Source organism: Lynx rufus, unplaced genomic scaffold, assembly GCF_022079265.1.
Source record: "Lynx rufus isolate CCGP_SWC_20201006 ecotype Redwood Valley unplaced genomic scaffold, mLynRuf1.p SCAF_10, whole genome shotgun sequence".
Classification (NCBI taxonomy): domain Eukaryota; kingdom Metazoa; phylum Chordata; class Mammalia; order Carnivora; family Felidae; genus Lynx; species Lynx rufus.
The window spans coordinates 55,608,928-55,629,200 of NW_025814824.1; the positions used below are offsets into that span (position 1 = coordinate 55,608,928).

A 20,273-nucleotide genomic window follows, 5' to 3' on the forward strand; every position below is an offset into this window, starting at 1 on the left:
AGAAAAAAAAAAATTAAAAAAAAAAAAAGAAAATGTAAAATGAGGGGAGCCTGGGTGGCTCAGTCGGTTGAGCGGCCGACTTCGGCTCAGGTCATGATCTCACAGTCTGTGAGTTTGAGCCCCGCATCGGGCTCTGTGCTGACAGCTCAGAGCCTGGAGCCTGCTTCGGATTCTGTGTCTCCCTCTCTCTCTGCCCCTCCCCTGCTCATGCTCTGTCTCTGTCTGTCTCAAAAATAAATAAAATATCTTAAAAAAAAAAAAAGAAGAAAAAAAAGAAAATGTAAAATGACACTTAGAAAAATTATATAAGTTGATGAAAATTAATTCTTATCAGACTTGGTTACATTTTAATACATCAGAAGCATAACTCCTTAAACATATTTATTCCTGCCCTCAAGAAATAAAGAAACTCATTACTTCTTTTGTTGTTGTTTGTAGGCTATATTTAATTAACATATTTAATTAATGCATCTAAAAACATATTTTTTATTTCAAAATGTTTACAATTTTTATAAAGTCCCAATAAATGCTTTTTGCTAACACCACAAAGAGCCATGGACATAGGACGGAGGCTATCACTAAAATATTCTTTTTTACGTATGAAGTTCTTGGCCTTAAATAATAAAGGGATCTAAATTTTGCAAGACGTTAATGATGATTAATAAGAAACATCTCTAAAACCACACAGAATTAACTGTAAAGAGCATCTCCTGACCATGGAAGTCATTTAAAGGAGCAATTAAGTTAGGGCCTGAAGTCTGATGTTCTGTCACAAATTTATAGTGATTGGGTTCACCCTCTACTTTTACCAATGTAGGCATATTAGAATTCATTATTTCTTGAACCCATTGGGAAATCTATAGAAGTTAGGCTGGGTTCTTTATCTAGCAAATAAAACTCTTGAGTTGTTTGAACTTCTTACTCAGTATCAATTCTTAAACATGATTACTTCAAATTCAACAATAGAATACAAATTATTGAAGATTTTATATTGTACCAGTTTTTTTATTCCTTTTTAGCAGTAGAGAGTTTTTCCAAGCATTTTCTGTGAGCCCCAGTATATAAAGTACTAAATCTCTGCTGCTTGGCTTGAAGTGAAGATGGGAATGATTTAGTCATCAACTCCTCCACGACTATCACCAGCTTAGTTTCCATCTTCTGTAACATCTCCAGACGACCCCAGGGAGCCACACAGTAAATGGCTCTCAGCTATGGCCTCATGGGCCGGATAGTAGCCTCTAAATTTAGAGAATTGCTTCACTTTAATGCTGCTTTGGGGATGCGCTGCAGAGGCACCATGGGATATCAACAGTCTTACAAGGCCTTTTTTACTTCTGTGCTAAAGCTTCTCAGGTGGGTCTTAGAGCTGCTATATATGCCACATTTATTTCTGCATCAGGTCTGATCAACATTAATGAGTAGCATTTTGTGCTTTCTTATAGATTGTTTGGAAAATTTTAAGAACCCATGCAGGTTACTAACCTTTGTTTTTTAAATTGTGTCCTCAAGTATGCTACTGTGGCAACACTTCCCGAGACGTGTTATGTGGAACAGATGTAGGAAAGTCTGATGGATTTGGTGACTTTGGCTGTTTAAAGATATGTGGCAAGTAAGGTTTTATGGTTTTCTCAGTTAGAATAAAGCTGTATTTTATGCAACAATTATGTAATAGTCTGTTGTTTTTCCTAACAGGGACTTGAAATGTGGGAACCATACGTGTTCTCAAGTGTGCCACCCTCAGCCCTGCCAGCCATGCCCACGGCTCCCCCAGCTGGTGCGCTGTTGCCCTTGTGGCCAAACTCCTCTCAGCCAATTGCTAGAACTTGGAAGTAGTGGTCGGAAAACATGCATGGATCCTGTCCCTTCATGTGGAAAAGTGTGCGGCAAGCCTCTGCCATGTGGTTCCTTAGGTAACTAGTAGGCATAAAGTTGTCTTTAAAAATATGAGTGGAAGTGTTTGGCAGCAGTGACTTTATAAGGAGAATAGTGTTAAATTTTAGTTATAATATCAGAGGCTTTTAAAAATATTAATGATCAAATTTGTGTGGGTACTTTTTCTTTCCTCCTCAAAAATTTCAAAATGTGAAAACTCACATTTACCCAAGTGATCTCTCCTTCTGCTTTGGGTATTTTATTGCTAACTCAGGACAGTTGTGAGATATTATCCCATGAGGGGGTTATGATTTCTCTTAGCCTACACTAGTATGGACACGATCTATCCTTTTACTAATCCAGGGTTCAGTGAGTGTTTAAAGGCATTTTCATGTAATAGGAACATGTTAAATAACTGGGTCAGATGTTTAAGAACTAAAATTCTAAGTACAATAAAACTTTAGCCATTTGGGTCACTCAAGAAATACATTTTCTATAGCTAATTTTCCCATATAGTTGAGGAGTAACACCTCTTGAGCATCACTTTGGATGGACAGTTTTCTAAAATTCACATTTTCTTCTTTCTTTAAATAGAGTTTATTGAAGATAAGTTTTTCCCCTTTGTTGACCCAGAGTCATCATTTTCCTGAACCTCAGTTGTCGTATCCTGCTGGGTACACTGGTGCCCTCGGGGCCTGCTGAGGTTTCTCAGGCAGTTTCCCCACACTAGTGTGCAGTTTGAATTGTTTATCTACTTGTTAAAGCTTTCGGTTGTTTATTTTCCTGGCAATGCTTTTAGCATTAGTGATTCTCCCTTTCTTCTGACGTGTGGCTTCTGATTACTTGGATATAGAAACCAGAAGAAATTTGTTTGAATTAGCTATAAAGTAATAGTCTGAGTTCTGAGACATTCTGAGGCATTCCTTGGGGGAGGTGCTGGTATAGTTTTGCAATGACTTGGCACCTTCTATCCTGGGTGAGTGTTCAAAGGCTGTGTGTTTAGAAGAATGGATGTAGGCAACTGAGTTTGTGCCTACAGAGGTGTTCCTATAACTGCAGCAAAGCTAGAATCTTTAGGTTTGGTTTCCATGTTTATCAAAAATAGAGATTTCATATTTCTTCCAAACACCAGCAGGAACCAGTAGGTACATCCTACTGTATTTTTTATAGTCTGACTTTAAAATTGTGTATAGAGGAGGAATGTTCTTTTCTCATATTTTAATACACGTTTCAACTGCATTAGAAAATTCAATTGTCTATTGGTTCTCTTTGCCAACTGTGAAAATGTATCTTCAGATAAACTCTGTAAAGTGAAGATCAAATGACTTCAAAATCAAGAAGGATGGTTAAAGTCTTCCCTTTTCAGAAAGCTCATGGGTCAGTTTTATAACAATTTTATATACGATGACCACAAGAAATCCTACCATGGGGCTAAAATATGTTGGCAATGAGAGAAAGACAAAATGTGAAATGGGTAATACAGGGGGACTTGAGCAAGAGAAGAATAGTAATTATCAGTATAAACCAGCCCCAGGGGTAGGATAAGAATAGATCAAGGGATTTGAGGGTAACCACTGTACCTCATCAGGTTTTTAATCATAAAAAATTTGTAAGGAATTAGGCTGAGTTGGATTGAGAAGCTCAAAGACAAGCCCATGTGAAAACAGTGGCTCTCAAGTTTATTCAGATCTAGCTTATCCATAGAAAGTTTGCTGAGGTCTTTTAGTGTCTCACTCAGTAGGAATTTCTATCCTAGATAAATAGCTTTAGTACAAGACAGTAGGTAGAGTTCTGCTTTCACAGTGGAAATATGAGGAGCTACATGGACCCACTCCCCAGCAAAACAAGCAAAACTGGGGAAAAGGAATCATTTAAAGTATCTGGAAATTGTCCGATGGGCATACCTCAAATGAGTATTTATTAAAGAAAATCTACTGAAACTCAGTAAGAACAGCAAGAGTCTATGTTGTTTAAGTCACAGTCCATTCCCTCCCTTCCACCCCCAGCTCCGCTTAACAAAAGCTCCACTCAGGATAGGTGTGCCAAGAAGATGAGGCTTCCTCTACCCCTAAGATCCCAGTCAGGGGTTACCAAGTCTCACTGGGAGGAGCACACTGCCAGCATTTTTCATCCCCTCTAATTCCAAATTGAAGAGGCTAAATTTCTGGGACACTGGCTGGCTCAATTGGTAGAGCATGCAGTTCTTGTTGGGGGTGTAGGTTCAAGTCCCACATTAGGTGTAGAGATTACTTAAAAATAAAATCTTAAAAAAAGAGGCTACGTTTCTGGTAGACACAGCTGAGAGTTGCAGGCTCCCTTCCATACAGCCCACCCGTAAGTCAGAAGTTTTACTCCAATCACAGCAGGTTAGAATATTGGGGCCCTAGTCATCTTCACCCCAGCTCATTTGTAGAGCAGAGGCTCTATGCTGAAAGATACAAGCCAAGAAAACCAGAGGCTACTGTCCCACTCACCACCAAAAGTAAGTAACTGAGACTTTTCCTAGGGAGAAAGGTAGTCCATAAAAAAGAGAGCTCCAAAGTACTCTCCAAAGGAAAGGACTTTAATTTGAAATAATGTAGAGAAGTTCAGGCCTAAAAACCCTTCAGAAAATAATAGCTCTTCTTGATTAAGGGCAGCTAGCTAAACTGTAAGCCAGCTAGTTCAGCAGAAAGAACCAGGGAAAGAGGTAGCTAAGAGGAGCCCCTCTGGGGTCAGAACAGACTTCACAGACTTGCCTCAAAGACTACCCTTACCCGATTTCATTGGATCAGACTGCTGAGCAATTTATGCCCAACAGAGAGAAAGTAGAATGAAGAAAAGTGAACAGCACTTCAAAGAAATGGGAGTACTTTTAAGCACGCAAACATATGTAATGGGAATACCAGAATGGTAGAAAGCAGAAAAATATTTGAATAACTGAAAACTTTTCAAATTTATTGAAAACCTTTAATCTGTATATCCAAGAAGCTCAACTCCCAATAGGACAAATTCAAAATGTTCCACACCTAGACACAAGTAAAAAGCTGAAAGCCAAGGATAAGGAGAAAATCTTGAAAGCAGCAAGAGAAATATGACTCCTTACATACAAGGGAACCCCTATAAGATTAGCAGCAGACTTCTCATCAGAAACAATGGAGAACACTACATCACAACAAGAAGATACTGAGATGACCTATTCAAAAGTGCTGGGGAAAATATACTGCCATCCAAGAAGCTTCTATTCAGCAAAACTATCTTTCAGAAATGAAAATAAAGGGGCACCTGGGTGGCTTAGTCAGTTAAGTATCTGACTCTTGATCTCAGCTCAGGTCTTGATCTCAGAGTTGTGAGTTCAAGACCCATGTTGGGCTCCGCGCTGGGCATGAAGCCTACTTTAAAAAAGAAAAAGAAAGAGAAGGAAGGAAGGAAAGAAGGAAGGAAACACAATTTATTGCTAGTAGATCTACTTCACAATAAATACTAAAGTAGTAAGTTCTTCAGACTGAAAGCAAGGAAACCCAGATATAAATTCATATCCATATGAAAAATCAAAGAGTAAATGTAATTGCATAATTATAAAAGACAGTATAAAAGCATATTCTTTTTGCAGCTGACTTAAAAAGTAGTTGTATAAGATAATATGTAATTGTATTATTAGGGTTGTAACATGTGGAAATATATCTGACAATAAGAGCACAAAGGAGGTGGGTGAGATCAAAGTAAGGAAGTAAGGAAGTGACACCAAGTGGTAACTCAGATCTGTAGCAACAAATGAAGAAAATCAGAAATGGTAAAGATGATAAATGTAACAAACTATGAATGTATGCTTTCTCTTTTCTGTTTTAATAGACATAACATTACATAATAGTATATTGTTGGGTTTGTAACATGTAGACGTAATAATAGCATAAAAGAGAAGAGAGAATAGAGCTACATAGGAGTAAGGTTTCTCTATCTCACTGGAATTAGGTTAGTATAAATCTGAAGTGGATTCTGGTAAGATGTATATCGTAAGTGGGGCGCCTGGGTGGCTTAGTCGGTTAAGCGGCCGACTTCAGCTCAGGTCATGATCTCGCAGTCCGTGAGTTCAAGCCCCGTGTCGGGCTCTGTGCTGACAGCTCAAAGCCTGGAGCCTGTTTTGGATTCTGTGTCTCCCTCTCTCTGACCCTCCCCCGTTCATGCTCTGTCTCTCTCTGTCTCAAAAATAAATAAACGTTAAAAAAAAAAATTAAAAAAAAAAAAAGATGTATATTGTAAGTCCTAGAACACCCATTAAGAAAATAACCAAAAATAAATATAGTGAAATGGGGTGCTTGAGTGTCTCAGTTGGTTGAGCCTCTGACTCTTGATTTCAGCTCAGGTCATGATCTCATGGTTCATGGGATTGAGCCCCTGCTTGGGATTCTCTCTCTCCCTCCTTTTCTGTCCCTTCCCTGTTCATGCACGTGCACACACACTCTCAAAAAAGAAATAAACACGGGGGCACCTAGGTGGCTCAGTTGGTTAAGTGGCCGACTTCGGCTCAGGTCATGATCTCAACTGGTTTGTGAGTTCAAGCCCCACATCTGGCTCTTTGCTAGCCTGGAGCCTGCTTCAGAGTCTGTGTCTCTCTCTCTCTCTGCCCCTCCCCTACTCACACTCTGTCTTTCTCAAAAATAAATAAACATTAAAAATTTTTTAAAAATAAGGGCGCCTGGGTGGCTCAGTAGGTTAAGCCTCTGACTTTGGCTCAGGTCATGATCTCACGGTTCGTGGGTTCAAGCCCCGCGTCAGGCTCTGTGCTGACAGCTCAGAGCCTGGAGCCTGCTTTGGATTCTGTGTCTCCCTCTCTCTCTGGCTCTTCGCCATTCATGCTCTGTCCCTCTGTCTCTCAAAAATAAATAAACATTAAAAAGTAAATCTCATCGATTTAAAAAAAATTTTTTTTAATAAATAAAATAAAATAAACATTTAAAAATATGCAGTGAAGGGGCACCTGGGTGGCTCAGTCAGTTAAGCATCTGACTTCGGCTCAGGTCACGATCTCATGGTTGGTGGGTTTGAGCCCCGTGTCGGGCTCTATGCTGACAGCTCAGAGCTTGGAGCCTGCTTGGGATTCTGTGCCTCCGTCTCTCTCTGCCTCCGTCTCTCTCTGCCCCTCCCCCACTCATGCTCTGTTTCTCTGTCTCAAAAATAAATATTATATATATATGTGTATATATATACACACACACACATATATATAATATACAGTGAAAACTACAATTAAAGGGAAAAAATGTTAAATTAGAAACTTAATGCAAAACAAACCAGTAAAGGAAGATTAGATTAACAAAGTCATGAGGCATACAGAAAAATAAAAGTTAAATGACAGATATAATCCAGCTGTATCAATAATAGCATTAATGTGAATGGATTAAACTCTTAAAAAGCAGAGATTGTCCAACCAAATTTTTTAAAACACAAGATTCAACTATGTGGTATCTTCAGGAAACAGACTAGAGTTAAAGATAAAATAAGACTGAAAATAAAAGGATGGAAAAAATACATCATTTAAACAGCAGCCCCAAGAGACTTGTGGCTGATCTCTGAGTGGTCCTCAAAACAGGACTTGTCCTAAATGTATTTAGCAGAATGAATGGTAGGTCTCTTATCACCACATGGTCACAGAGCTGGAGTCATTGAGATTATGGATCATGATTTCTGATTGTTTATGATCCCCAGATTATTTTCAGAGTCAAGAGTACTTCAGTAAAGTCATCCATGGCTACAATTTTAAGGAGATTCAAGTCTAACCTTGAGACTTGAGGCCTAAAGAAAGAAGTCAGAAGATCTGTTTTTTGACTTAGGCAAAGAATCATGCACTCCAGAGGATATGCCAGTGACTAATTCTGGGCCCTGTCTTTGCCGGAAAAGGTCCAGCCTGCCAGATGAAGGGAAGATAGGGGAAGAGGCATTGACTACATCCTTCTTCCCTCAACTCTGATTCTGGAGTTGTAGGCAATAGAAGTAGAAGACCAGTGTGGCTAGTGAACTTGGGAGTCTGAAAATGAGTACTTGCAATGTTCATTCCTAGCTCTTTTCATTTTTATTAAAGATTTCATTCATACCTGCGAAAAGCTGTGCCATGAAGGAGACTGTGGACCATGCTCTCGTACATCAGTTATTTCCTGCAGATGCTCTTTCAGAACAAAGGTAAATCCTGAACAATGTTAGTGCTGTTACCACCAGTACCTTTTAAATTCATGATTACGGGATGGGAAGAATCAAAGTAACTTGTTTTAATCCTATCATACTATATATGATTTATTCAACCCAGCCAGTGTATGCTGACAGCAACCATGGGTCCGTTGTATGGTAGATATAGGCTGTGGGTCAGGTAGCACTCTAAGCTCAGAGGCCAGTAATGGGGCTGAGGCAAGTATCCAGATAGCTCTACCAAATAAAAGTGTGATAATGCTAGATGCTAGGAGAGAACAAAAGCACTGTTGCTAACTAAGAAATTGGAGAGAACGTAGTCCATACGATCACCCTTATCTCTGACAGTCATTGCAAGAGTTTAGACAACTGCTGAATTAGAGTAGTTAGACCATCCTAACTTCTGATACCAACTGCAGTCCAGTGTCCCTAAGAACACCCTTAGGGTTTGATAATTCACTAGAACTCAACAGAACACATAGAAAGCTGTTATAATCATGGTTACAGTTTATTACAAGGGAAGGATACAGATTAATATCAGCCAGAGGGAGAAACATGCAGGGCAGAGTCTCAAGAAAGTGCCAAATAAGAAGCTTCTAATTGTTCTCTCCCTGTGGAGCTGGAACAGCATTAACATTCTCAACATCATTTTGTGATAATGTGCATGGAGTGTTGCCAACCAGGAAAGGTCACCGAAACCTGGGTGTTCAGTTTTTACTGAGGCTCCATTGTGTAGACATGGTTGACTGCCCATGTGGCTGGTCTCAATCTCCAGATTGTCACCAGAGGTCTGCCATTACTATGTGACCCAAAGCCCCCATCCTAAGTCATATTATTGGTCTCTGTGGTGTAGCCGGTCCCCACCCTAAGACTTTTCAGTATGGCCAGCCTGTACACTAAATCATGTTAGACTATGTGATGACCCAAGGCCTCAGGCAAACAATGACACTCCTTTCAGGCATGATATTCCAGGAGCTTAGAGATCACTTCCCAGAAGGCAGTGGCAAAGGCCAGATCACCCTTTCAGTAAGGTTAATTACTCACTATACAACTGTTTTTGTCAATTTCTTCTTTGGGCCCTGGGCAGTTTTGATTGGACTTTTTGTTATAAAAGGGACATCTTACCATTTTGGAATTCATGCCCATTCCTATGTTTGTAACCAGAGGCAAGAGCCTTGCTGTCTTTGGGAAATCCAGCTTGGAGAACATAGCAACTATTGATCTGTCCTCTCTGACCCACCTTCAGTGCATATTCAGCTGCTACCAAGCCCAAGGGCTGGGTAGCAGCTGACTTGCAAATGATTCTGAGGATCTATTCCAGAAATTGGCAGCTAGCTTACTGGGTAAGCTTTAGAATAAAAATGTAAAAATAATGTAATTTACATGTGGCAAAAGATGTGTGCGCGCATGCGTGCACACACACGGCTTTTTTCCTGAAAGAAACCAGAGTACATGGGTCAGTAGAGATATTTTGAATGTCAGACACAGGATCTTAAAGACTGTGAAATACTGTGATTTAGTAATCACAAATTTAGTGATGCCCAGAGGTGCTGGTTGTGACCAAGAAGCACAAGCAGAGTTGGGATGTGTGAGCTAGAAATGGCTACTGTCTGTTTGCTTCTTTCTCCCAAACAGTCCTGTTCTCTCTGTGCTTTTTTGATTCTCATTCACTGTCTGCCCTCACTCTAATAGCAGATCCCATGGCAGTGAGCATATTCTTGAAAAGCTGTGTATAAAGTGAATTTTTGCAAATAAAAGTTTTATTCTAAAATTGCTGGAGGCACTCACTGTCAGTATGAATTCTATTGAAACCTTTGACAAAGTGAAAAATCTCTTTGCAATTGATGGTCATCACCTCATTCTTCAGCCAGATTTTTCATGAAATGTCTTTTGTAATGGAATGGGCTTTTCCATGGAAGTGAGTTTTCTAGATAAATAAAACTTATTTCTTAAAGCTTCAAAGGTGGTTTTCTTTTAATCACTTTGGTGGGAATCTTTGAAAAATGTATGCTGTACTACCTCTTACCAAAGAATACTGTATTTAAGTTTTTATTGGTAATTCATATTGATTGTCAGGATCTACAGGAGCTCTCCCTTTCCCTGCAATTAAGATAACCACTCCAGTATGTCATTTCTTCTCTGCAGTCCAGTGTTTGCATTAACTGGAGCACGCACTCTAGCAATTTCATGACTCACCTTTGCTTTGTATCTCCAGGGAACATATGGGCAACTCTTCCTTATCATCCAACCCAGCCAACTAATGTATCTAAGACATCTTTGTAGCCAAGAATCTTCCATTTCTTAGACTTTTGCTTCTGTTTTCAACTCTAGTAACTGCCCTTTTCTTCAGAGTCCTTTTCACTAAGAAAGAATATTTTTAGCATTTTGCTAGTTTCTGAGTACCTAGCAACCTGTAAATGACATCAAAGCCAAATTCAGATGTAGATACTGGGCAGCCAGGCTCACTCTCCCCCAAGTGACTGACTTGCTTCCCACACAGCATCCTCTCCACACATGTTATTTGGGATCATGCCTCAGCAAGTTACATATGGTAGATCTTTGGGGTCGTTCATACATAATTACCAAAGTCATAAAACTGAATGCCAGAGGACTACTATATTCTACTTTGCTGCATTTCTGCAGTGTCATGCTGCTGTTAAGTGTGTTGACCTGTTTGCCTCTGGTACCAGATTATTACATATTTTCAATTTTTCTGCTTTTTGTGGCTTTTTCTGTCTCCTTTGCCAGGCAATTTTTTTTCTTTGCTTTATGTACTTTTAGCAATCCCTCCTTCCATTCAGATTTTATAATTCCTAAAATCTACTTTCAATTAGGAGGCCAGACCACAAAGATTGTTACAATTATATTTGCACGTGGGATGCCTGGGTGGCGCAGTCGGTTAAGCGTCCAACTTCAGCCAGGTCATGATCTCGCGGTCCGTGAGTTTGAGCCCCGCGTCGGGCTCTGGGCTGATGGCTCAGAGCCTGGAACCTGTTTCCGATTCTGTGTCTCCCTCTTTCTCTGCCCCTCCCCCATTCATGCTCTGTCTCTCTCTGTCCCCAAAATAAATAAATGTTGAAAAAAAAAAAAAGTTATTCCATTTCAAAAAAAAATTTGCATGAAATGTCAGTAAACCAGGAGCCCCACTGTGAGTAAAGCATATTCATATAGAAACTGGGCTAACCTAGCTCCAGATAGGTGAAGTTGGCGAATAAGTGACTACCAGAAAAGTATAGGATATTTAGGGTGTACATGTTATATATAGCATTATACTCTAGTTGTGTTGTTTCATTTGTTCCTAAAGGAGTTACTGTTGGTTTTTTGTTTTTGTTTTTTTTTTTTTCTTTTCCTTTTTCCATAGGAGCTTCCATGTACCAGTCTCAAAAGTGAAGGTATGACTGAGAATGGGCATGAGGGGACACTCTGGGGTAAAAGTACTTGTTCTGTTTCTTGATAAGGGTTTGTATTATATATGTCATAATTCAGCAAAGGTACACTTAAGATTTGTATATTTCATTTTATATGTTTCATTTTCTTTTGCCTCAAAAGAAAAGTAAAAATCATAAGTTCTGGTTAATTAAGTTCTAAAAAAGGTAAGTGTAGTCAAATCTGCAGTTTACTTTAAAATGTATCAAATATTAAGGTAAATTGATAGGTGGATAGAAAGGTGAAAAAATAATGGTAAAATCTCAGTAATGGGCATATGGATATTCACTGTAAAGTTGTTTCAACTTTTATGTTTGGAAATTTTCATAATAAAATGGTAGTAGTGGGGGTGAAGGAGAATAATACCTAATGCAGCAAGCTTTTTACATACTGACTCTGATGCTAGATCCCCTTAAAGTTTGATATGACTGTTGGACACCTAGAACAGGTACTCAGCCAGCAAACCTTCTTAACCTTGAGGCCTACAGTATTGTTTCTTCCTTTGTCTTTGATCCTGACATCCCACACTATTAAGATTCTGTCTTTTGCTCACCGTCACTTAGTCTTTTGTTTAAGCCACCTTAATACCTGTTTGGAAAAGTGATAGAAGTTAAATGTGTATAAAATAAAAAGATCTTATTCTGGCCAGGAAGAAAGCTGTTTTAGATTAGGATGCTTTTGTCTGCAGGTATCAAAAACCCAAGGAAAAATAACTTTAGCAATAAGGGGCTTTACTGTCTCACATAATAGGAAGTATGGAGGCAGAACAAGTCCAGAGTTGGTTAATTCCAACCTCCTGATGTCAGGACTCCCGTTCAGCTTCTCTGATTTTCTTGGTTTTCTCCTCATGGATATAAGTTAGCCACAACAAGTCCACACATCAACATCTTACCCAGCAATATCTAAAGGAAAGAAAGAGATTCTTTTTTTTTTTTTTTTTTAATTTTTTTTTTTTTACGTTTATTTATTTTTGAGACAGAGAGAGACAGAGCATGAGCAGGGGAGGGGCAGAGAGAGAGGGAGACACAGAATCGGAAGCAGGCTCCAGGCTCTGAGCCATCGGCCCAGAGCCTGACGCGGGGCTCGAACTCACAGACCGCGAGATCGTGACCTGGCTGAAGTCGGACGCTTAACCGACTGCGCCACCCAGGCGCCCCTGGAAAGAAGGAGATTCTTAAGCTTCCTTTCCTTCTCAAAAGCAAGGAAGACCATCCTGAGAGGACCTCAGTACACTTTGTATCACATGCTCCTGCCTAAACCCAACGTTAGCAAAGAAAATGGAATTAATAGGCTAGACTTTTCTACATTCAGCCCTGAAACTAGGAGCACATGGGTACCTAGTTTCTGAGCAGAATTAAGCCCCTGTTAGCCTTAAGAAGGTGAGGAGTGGGGGGCGCCTGGGTGGCTCAGTCGGTTAAGCAGCCGACTTTGGCTCAGGTCATGATCTCACGGTCCGTGAGTTCGAGCCCCGCGTCGGGCTCTGTGCTGACAGCTCAGAGCCTGTTTCAGATTCTGTGTCTCCCTCTCTCTGCCCCTCCCCCGTTCATGCTCTGTCTCTCTCTGTCTCAAAAATAAATAAACGTTAAAAAAAAAATTAAAAAAAAAAAAAAAAAAGAAGGTGGGGAGTGGTTGTTTGGAAGGTAAGCAGAAATATCTGCCTTAAAACCACAGTCAAAATTGTGGTTATTAAAAATATAATTTGAAAAAATTACATTAATATGCTTTTAAAGTAAAAAAAAAAAAAAAAAGGAATAAAAACAATATAAAGGAAAAAGTGAAAATACACCCTAACCTGATTTTTCCCTCCTCCCCTTCCCTGATGAAACTGTTACTAGTTTGTTGGATTTGGGTCCAGATATTTTTCTGTATTCATACAGCTTTATACATCTGCCAGTTTTATTTTTTCTCCTAAACTTAATTTTATACTAAACATATTGTTTGCAATTTGGTTTTTTTTTTTTCTTCCCTCAAAGACATTTTCTATGTCAGTGTACATAACTCTCCCTCTTTCCCAGTATTCTGTATGTGGGTATGCCACAGTGAGGTTCACTCTTGCCCTCTTGGTGATCATTTAGTTTGTCTCCAGTTTTTCCCCATTATGAATAATACAGTATCCATCTTGTCCCATTTTTAAAACTTTATCATGAAAATTTTTAACCGTATGTGAGAGTAGAAAGATTAATATAATAAACCCCTATGCACCTGTCACCCATCATCAGTAATCAGCATTTTGCCTATCTTGTTTCCATCCCTTCCTTCTCTCCTTTTTATTTTCACTGAAGTACTTTGAAAATAAATCTCAAACATCGTTTCACTCATAAACACTTCAGCACCTAGCCTATTTTTAAAAATTGAGGTAAAATTCACATAATGTAGAATGGGCTGTTTTAAAGTGTACAATTCAGGGGTGCCTGGGTAGTCAGTTGGTTAAGTGTCTGACTCTTGATTTCAACTCAGGTCATGACTTCATAGTTCATGAGGTCGAGCCCCATGTCAGGCTGTGCGCTGACAGTGCAGAGCCTGCTTGAGAGTCTCTCCCTCTCTCACTGCCCCTCCCCTGCTCACTTTCACATGCACTGTCTCTCTCTTAAAGTAAGCATTTATTTAAAGTGTACAATTCATTGGCATGTAACAGATTCACAGTGTTGTGCAACCATCACCTCTATCTAGTTCTAAAACATTTTCATACCTAAGGGGGAGACCCTGTATTCATTAACTTTTCACTTCCCACTCACTACCCCCTCAAGCCCCGAGGAACCACTAAACTGCTATGGGTTTACCTATTCTGAGTATTTCATATAAATGGAATTCTATAATACATAACCTTTTTATACCCAGCTTTTTTCACTTAGCATGTTTTCAAGATTCATCCATGTGTAGCACATATCAGTATTTCATTCCTCTTTATGACTGAATAGTACTTCATTGTGTGGATATATCGCAATTTATTCATATGTTGATGGACATTATGGGTTGTTTCGATCTTCTGGCTATTTGGATTAGTGCTACTGTGAACATTTGTACACAGTTTTTGTTTAAGTTTTTTTGGATACATACCTACAAGTGGAGTTGATGGATCATATGATAATTGTGTGTACTTTAATTTAAAGAATCGCCACAGCAGTTTTCCGTAGCACCTACATCATTTTACATTCCCACCACCCAGACACCCCACTTATTTTTTTGTTTTTATTTTTGTTTCTTATGTGTTTTTTTTCTTAAAGCTATCCTATGTAGATATGAAGTGATATGTCATTAAGGTTTTGATTTGCATTTCCCTAGTGATGCTGAACATTTTTAAATGTACTTTGCCATTTGTAATCTTCTTTGGAAAAGAGTCTGTTTAAGTCCTTTGTCTTTTAATTGGGTTCTCTTCTTGTTGAGTTGTAAGAATTCTTTATGTATTTTAGATCCTAGAGCTTTATAGATAGATGATTTGCAAATATTTTCTCCTGTTATGTGCGCTGTCTTTTCACTTTCTTAGTGGTGTCGTTGGTACACAAAATCTTTCAGTTTTGATCAAGCCCCAATTTGTGTTTCTTCTTTTGTTGCTTGTGCAACAAAATATATTAAAATATATAAAAATATATTTTCAAAAGTATATGTATAGGAATAGTTACTTAAAATAGAATTACCATTTAAATTTTTGATAGATAACATATGTGTACCAAAAGTTTATACTCCCATCCACGGAGTGTGCCTTGTTCTCTACACCTTCACCCGTACCATATTGTCTTTTTTTTTTTCTGTACTATCTGACAGGTGAAAATTTTTAGCATATCTTATTTTAATATGCATTTTCACCATAACTAATTTATTTACATTATTACATATGTGTTTCTTCAGCTTGTAGTCATCGAATATTTGTTGAGTGAATGTTCATCTCCTTTACCTTTTTTTTTCTTTTTAATTGGCCGCAACAGATGCTACATTTATGTGTGATAAGCGATGTAACAAGAAACGGTTGTGTGGACGACATAAATGTAATGAGATATGCTGTGTGGTAAGTGGACCTATCATTAGGTACAATCAGATTTCATTCATCTGGGGGCCAAGCATCTAGAAACCTCAGCCATCTGGAATGTAGTCCAGATTCAGACATCACTGGGAGAGGCCCCTGAGCAGCAGTGAGAGAGCTGCCCAGAGAGACAGGCCTGGGCCTTTTTAGGCCTTTGCCAAGTCAAGAAGTCAGCCAGTGGCAATATAGGGAAAGAGAAGAAAGACAGAAGCCCTCAGGCTCCAGAGCCTAAGACCATCAGATGAGCATACAGTCCTCTGCAGGAGATTGTGTGCTGTCCCAATACACAGATTGGGCTGGTCTTAGCAATTTAGGCTTTGGGTTTCATATACAGCTTGGATCAGGTCAATAGGCAAAATGAGTGGGGCATTTTTGAAAGGAGCAAGTTTCAGTTATCTGAAGTATTCACTTATATGGAACTAAATAAAGCACTACCTGGCAGTAATTGGGTTACCATGTTGTGCGTGTGTTTGTGTGTGTACAAACAAGAGCACACAGTGCCATTAGCAAAGTAGTGCATGTATACACATGCTTATGTATGTGTATCATACATAATTGTTATTTTTGAAGTTTACATATTGATAAGATGAATAATGATGAAATTGTACAACATATTAAGACTTATTTTTAGGGGCGCCTGGGTGGCTCAGTCAGTTTAGCATCTGACTTTGGCTCAGGTCATGATCTTGTGGTTTGTGAGTTCAAGCCTTGTATCAGGCTTGCTACTGTCACAAAGAGCCCATTTCAGATCTTCTCTCTCCCTCTCTCTCTGCCCCTCCCCTGCTTGCTGGCTCTGTCTCTCAAAAATAAACATTAAAAAAAAAAAAGACTTATTTATAAATCAGTATTTGAAGACATAAAGACTTCTTCCTATTATTGAAAATTTCAAACATATACAAAAGCAGAAAGATTAGCATGCATCCCATATATGCAACATCCAGCTTCAGTAGTGATCAGCTCATAATTAATCTTGTTTCATCCACCTCTCCACCTGCTCCCTCTGATTATTTTGAAGCTAATTCCAGACATCATTTCATCCATAACTGTAGAAAGCTTTTTTTTTAAATTAATCTTCTTGTTGTTTGTGGAAAATATAAAATGTAGATAATTTTGCAAACAAATATGAATCTCTTTTTAGGATAAGGAGCACAAGTGTCCTTTGATTTGTGGGAGGAAACTCCGTTGTGGCCTTCATAGATGTGAAGAACCTTGTCATCGTGGGAACTGCCAGTCATGCTGGCAAGCCAGTGAGTGTCTTCACTGTATGCTTTTATTAAAGAGTTTTCTAGGGATCTGTGAGTGGCTCAGTTGGTTAAGTGTCCAGCTCTTGATTTCGGCTCAGGTCATGATTTCACAGTTGTGAGATCGAGCCCCATGTTGGGCTCTGCGCTGGGTGTGGACCCTGCTTAAGATTCTCTCTCCCTCTCTGCACCTCCCGTGTGCTGTCTCAAAAAATTTATTAAACAGTTAATTGATTGATTAAAAAGTTTGATAGGGGCACCTGAGTGGTTCAGTCCATTAAGCATCCAACTCTTGATTTTGGCCTAGGTCATATGTTCTTGCAGTGGGTGGGATTGAGCCCCACATTGGGTTCTGTACTGATAGTGCAGTGCCTGCTTAAAATTCTCTCTCTCCCTATCTCTCTCTCAGAATAAATAAATTAACTTAAAAAAAAAAAAAACTCTAAGAGTTGTCTAGAAGTTCGGGCATAATATATTTTGAGGGACTGATTAGTTTGGTATGGGTTACTCAACTAAGCCTAAGTATTTCAGATATGTTGTGACTTTAAAAAGTTATTCTCATGCTGCATTGTCATCCCTGAATGTACGAAACTTGGGATGTAAGTAACAATCCTAAAATGAGATCTGGTTCATTAATGGATTACTCTTAAATATCATTGAACCAAATTCTGTCCTCAGCAGTCTTCCTTCTCTGTATTATTAGCAGCAGTTTGTAAACTTTTTCATCTTAGGACTTACTTACATTCTTAAAAATTGCCAAGGACCCTCAAAGAGCTCTTTTTATGTGAATTATAGCTATACTTATCATATTAGAGATTAAAATGAGGAATTTAAAAAATATGTATTAGGTTTTTTCTTTTAATTTAAATTTTAGTTAACATACAGTGCAATATTGGCTTCAGGAGTAGAATTCAGTGATTCATCACTTACATTCATTCAGCACTTACAACATGCAGTGCTCATCACAAGTGCCCTCCTTAATACCCATCACCCATCTAGCCCATCCCCCACCCTCCTCCCTCCATCAACTCTTAGTTTGTTCTAGTTTGTTCTCTGTCTTTAAGAGTCTCTTGTGGTTTCTTTCCCTCTCTCTGTCCCCCACCTCCCTTTCCATATGTTTATCTGTTTTGTTTCTTAAATTCCACATACAAGTGAAATCATAGGTTGTCTTTGTCTGATTGACTGATCTCACTTAGTATATACATTCCAGCTCCATCCATGTTGTTGCATATGGCAAGGTTTTGTTCTTTTTGATGGCTGAGTAGCATCCCATTGTATATATGTACCACATCATCTTTATCCATTGATCAGTCAGTGGACATTTGGGCTCTCTCCATAGTTTGGCTATTGTTAGTAATGCTGCTGTAAATTTTGGGGTGTGTATACCCCTCCAAATCTGTATTTTTATATCCTTTGAGTAAATACCTACTAGTGCAATTGCTGGGTGGTTCTGTTTCTAGTTCTGTTTCTAGTTTTGTGAGGAACCTCCACGCTGTTTCTCCAGAGTGGCTGTACCAGTTTTCATCCCTACCAACAGTACAAGAGAGTTCCCCTTTCTCTACATCCTTGCCAACACCTGTTGTTTCTTGTGTTATTAATTTTAGCCATTCTGACAAGTGTGAAGTGGTATTTCATTGTGGTTTTGATTTGTGTTTCTCTGATGATGGGTGATGTTGAGCCTCCTTTCATGTGTCTGTTAGCCATGTGTATGTCTTCTCTGGAAAAATGTCTATTCATGTCTTCTGCCCATTTCTTAACTGGGTTATTTGTTTTTTGGGTGTTGAATTTGGTAAGTTCTTTATAGATTTTGGATACTACCCATTTATCAGGTAATGTCGTTCTGCAAATATCTTCTCCCATTCCTCAGGCTGCCTTTTAGTTTTGTTGATTGTTTCCTTTGCTGTGCAGAAGCTTTTTAATCTTGATGAAGTCCCAGTAGTTCGTGTTCACTTTCATTTCCCTTGCCTTTGGTGACATATCTAGAAAAAAGTTGCTACGGCCAAGGTCAGAGAGGTTGCTCCCTGTGATCTCCTCCAGGATTTTGATAGTTTCCTATCCCATATTAGTTGTTTTTTTAGTATATGTGCTGCTGAAGTGAGCACTCATACTAGTTTATTTTTAATAACCAGATTTTTTTTTAATGTTTATTTTTGACAGAGAAAGAGAGAGAGACAGCACAAAGGAGGGGCAGAGAGGGGGGACAGAGGATCCGAAGCAAGTTCTGCGGTGACATCAGACAGCCCAGTGCAGGGCTTGATCTCATGAACCATGAGACTATGACTTGAGCCGAAGTCAGATGCTTAACTGACTGAGACACCCAGGCTCACCATAAAATAAATAAACAAATTTTTATAACAGCCAGACTATATTTTAGTGTGCAGTGTAAGCACTTTATTTCAGATTATGGAAAAGACATGTATTTAAGGATCAATTGTTTTGTTCTTTACTGCTTCATCGAGGACTTTTTTGTGGTGATGAAACTACAGTGATTACAGTTTGGTACTACTGCCTTGATTTGCGCTAAGACCCTGGCAGTTTTACCAACTCTTGGTTTTGCACCATCACTGCAAATGTCAACATAGCGGGGCAAAGAACCATGTCTTAGTCTGATTATGAAAATAAAATAATTTTGGCCTTATGGACTCCCTGAAGACCCTCAGGGACCCCTAAGGGTCAACAGAGCATACTTTGAGAACTGCTACATTAAAAGATTGGCCTAGATCAAGATTTCCCAAAATGTCTTTGATAGAGTGCTAGACCTACTTAATTTCAAAAAGGAGTTGAGTCAGTGCTTTGATATAAATCACACACACATGAATTCCATGAAAACAACTTACATGGCCCCTTGCCCTTTACCTAGCTAATTCACATATGTTAGCTTGTTGAATGGATAGGTCAAAGTTTGGTATTCCCATTTGACCAGTAGAAAGCTCAGAGATGTTAAACTACCACCCCACAGTCACTAAGTAAGTAAGTAGTAGGTCTGGGACCAGAAGCCTAAGTCTCCTGACTATACTTATGGGGCTCTTTACACCACATTGTATAGTCTCTGATGGGTTTGCTGAAGAGAGTGCTGACTGGAGAGGGGCAGTAGGTGGAAGAATCTCAAGAGCCCTGGGCTTCTGACCCTTGGTGACCTAGTTGGGAACCATGGCCAAAGTCCTGGCCTTTACTAAGACTTAGAGTTGGAGAACTGACTCCTCTTGGGATTTAGGAGTTAAGAGAGCTCATGACAAGGTAGGCTGCTTATTAGAGCTGTCCAGTGTGAGCCCTCATTTTGATTTGACTTGTGGCCTGTGTGTAATGAACTCAGATGTAGCTCTGTGCTTCATTTCAACTTCACATTTCTATTATGATAGGTGTTGATTAGGCCTGTAAGAATTTTTTTGAGTGGCTTCAGTGCTTCTCTGAGGTGTATATTCAAATATATATTTTTGTATGTTTGTTAATTACCTGTGGCTTTCATAATCTCTATCCATTTTCCTAACTAAAGGAGTTTGAAAAAATAAAAAGCTATGTCTTTAGCAGAAGTCTCTTGTTCTCTCAAAAGAGATGGT

General features: G+C 39.0%; 1 protein-coding gene across 1 annotated transcript in view; it reads left to right on the forward strand.

Moving 5' to 3' along the window:
* Positions 1 to 20,273, forward strand: part of NFX1 (nuclear transcription factor, X-box binding 1) — a 73,637-nt gene that overhangs the window by 35,098 nt on the left and 18,266 nt on the right. The window contains exons 8-13 of the mRNA XM_047065438.1: positions 1,510 to 1,609; positions 1,693 to 1,910; positions 7,931 to 8,028; positions 11,393 to 11,423; positions 15,381 to 15,460; positions 16,614 to 16,722. Coding sequence (XP_046921394.1) covers positions 1,510 to 1,609; positions 1,693 to 1,910; positions 7,931 to 8,028; positions 11,393 to 11,423; positions 15,381 to 15,460; positions 16,614 to 16,722 — 636 coding nt within the window. The remainder of the gene's footprint in view (positions 1 to 1,509; positions 1,610 to 1,692; positions 1,911 to 7,930; positions 8,029 to 11,392; positions 11,424 to 15,380; positions 15,461 to 16,613; positions 16,723 to 20,273) is intronic.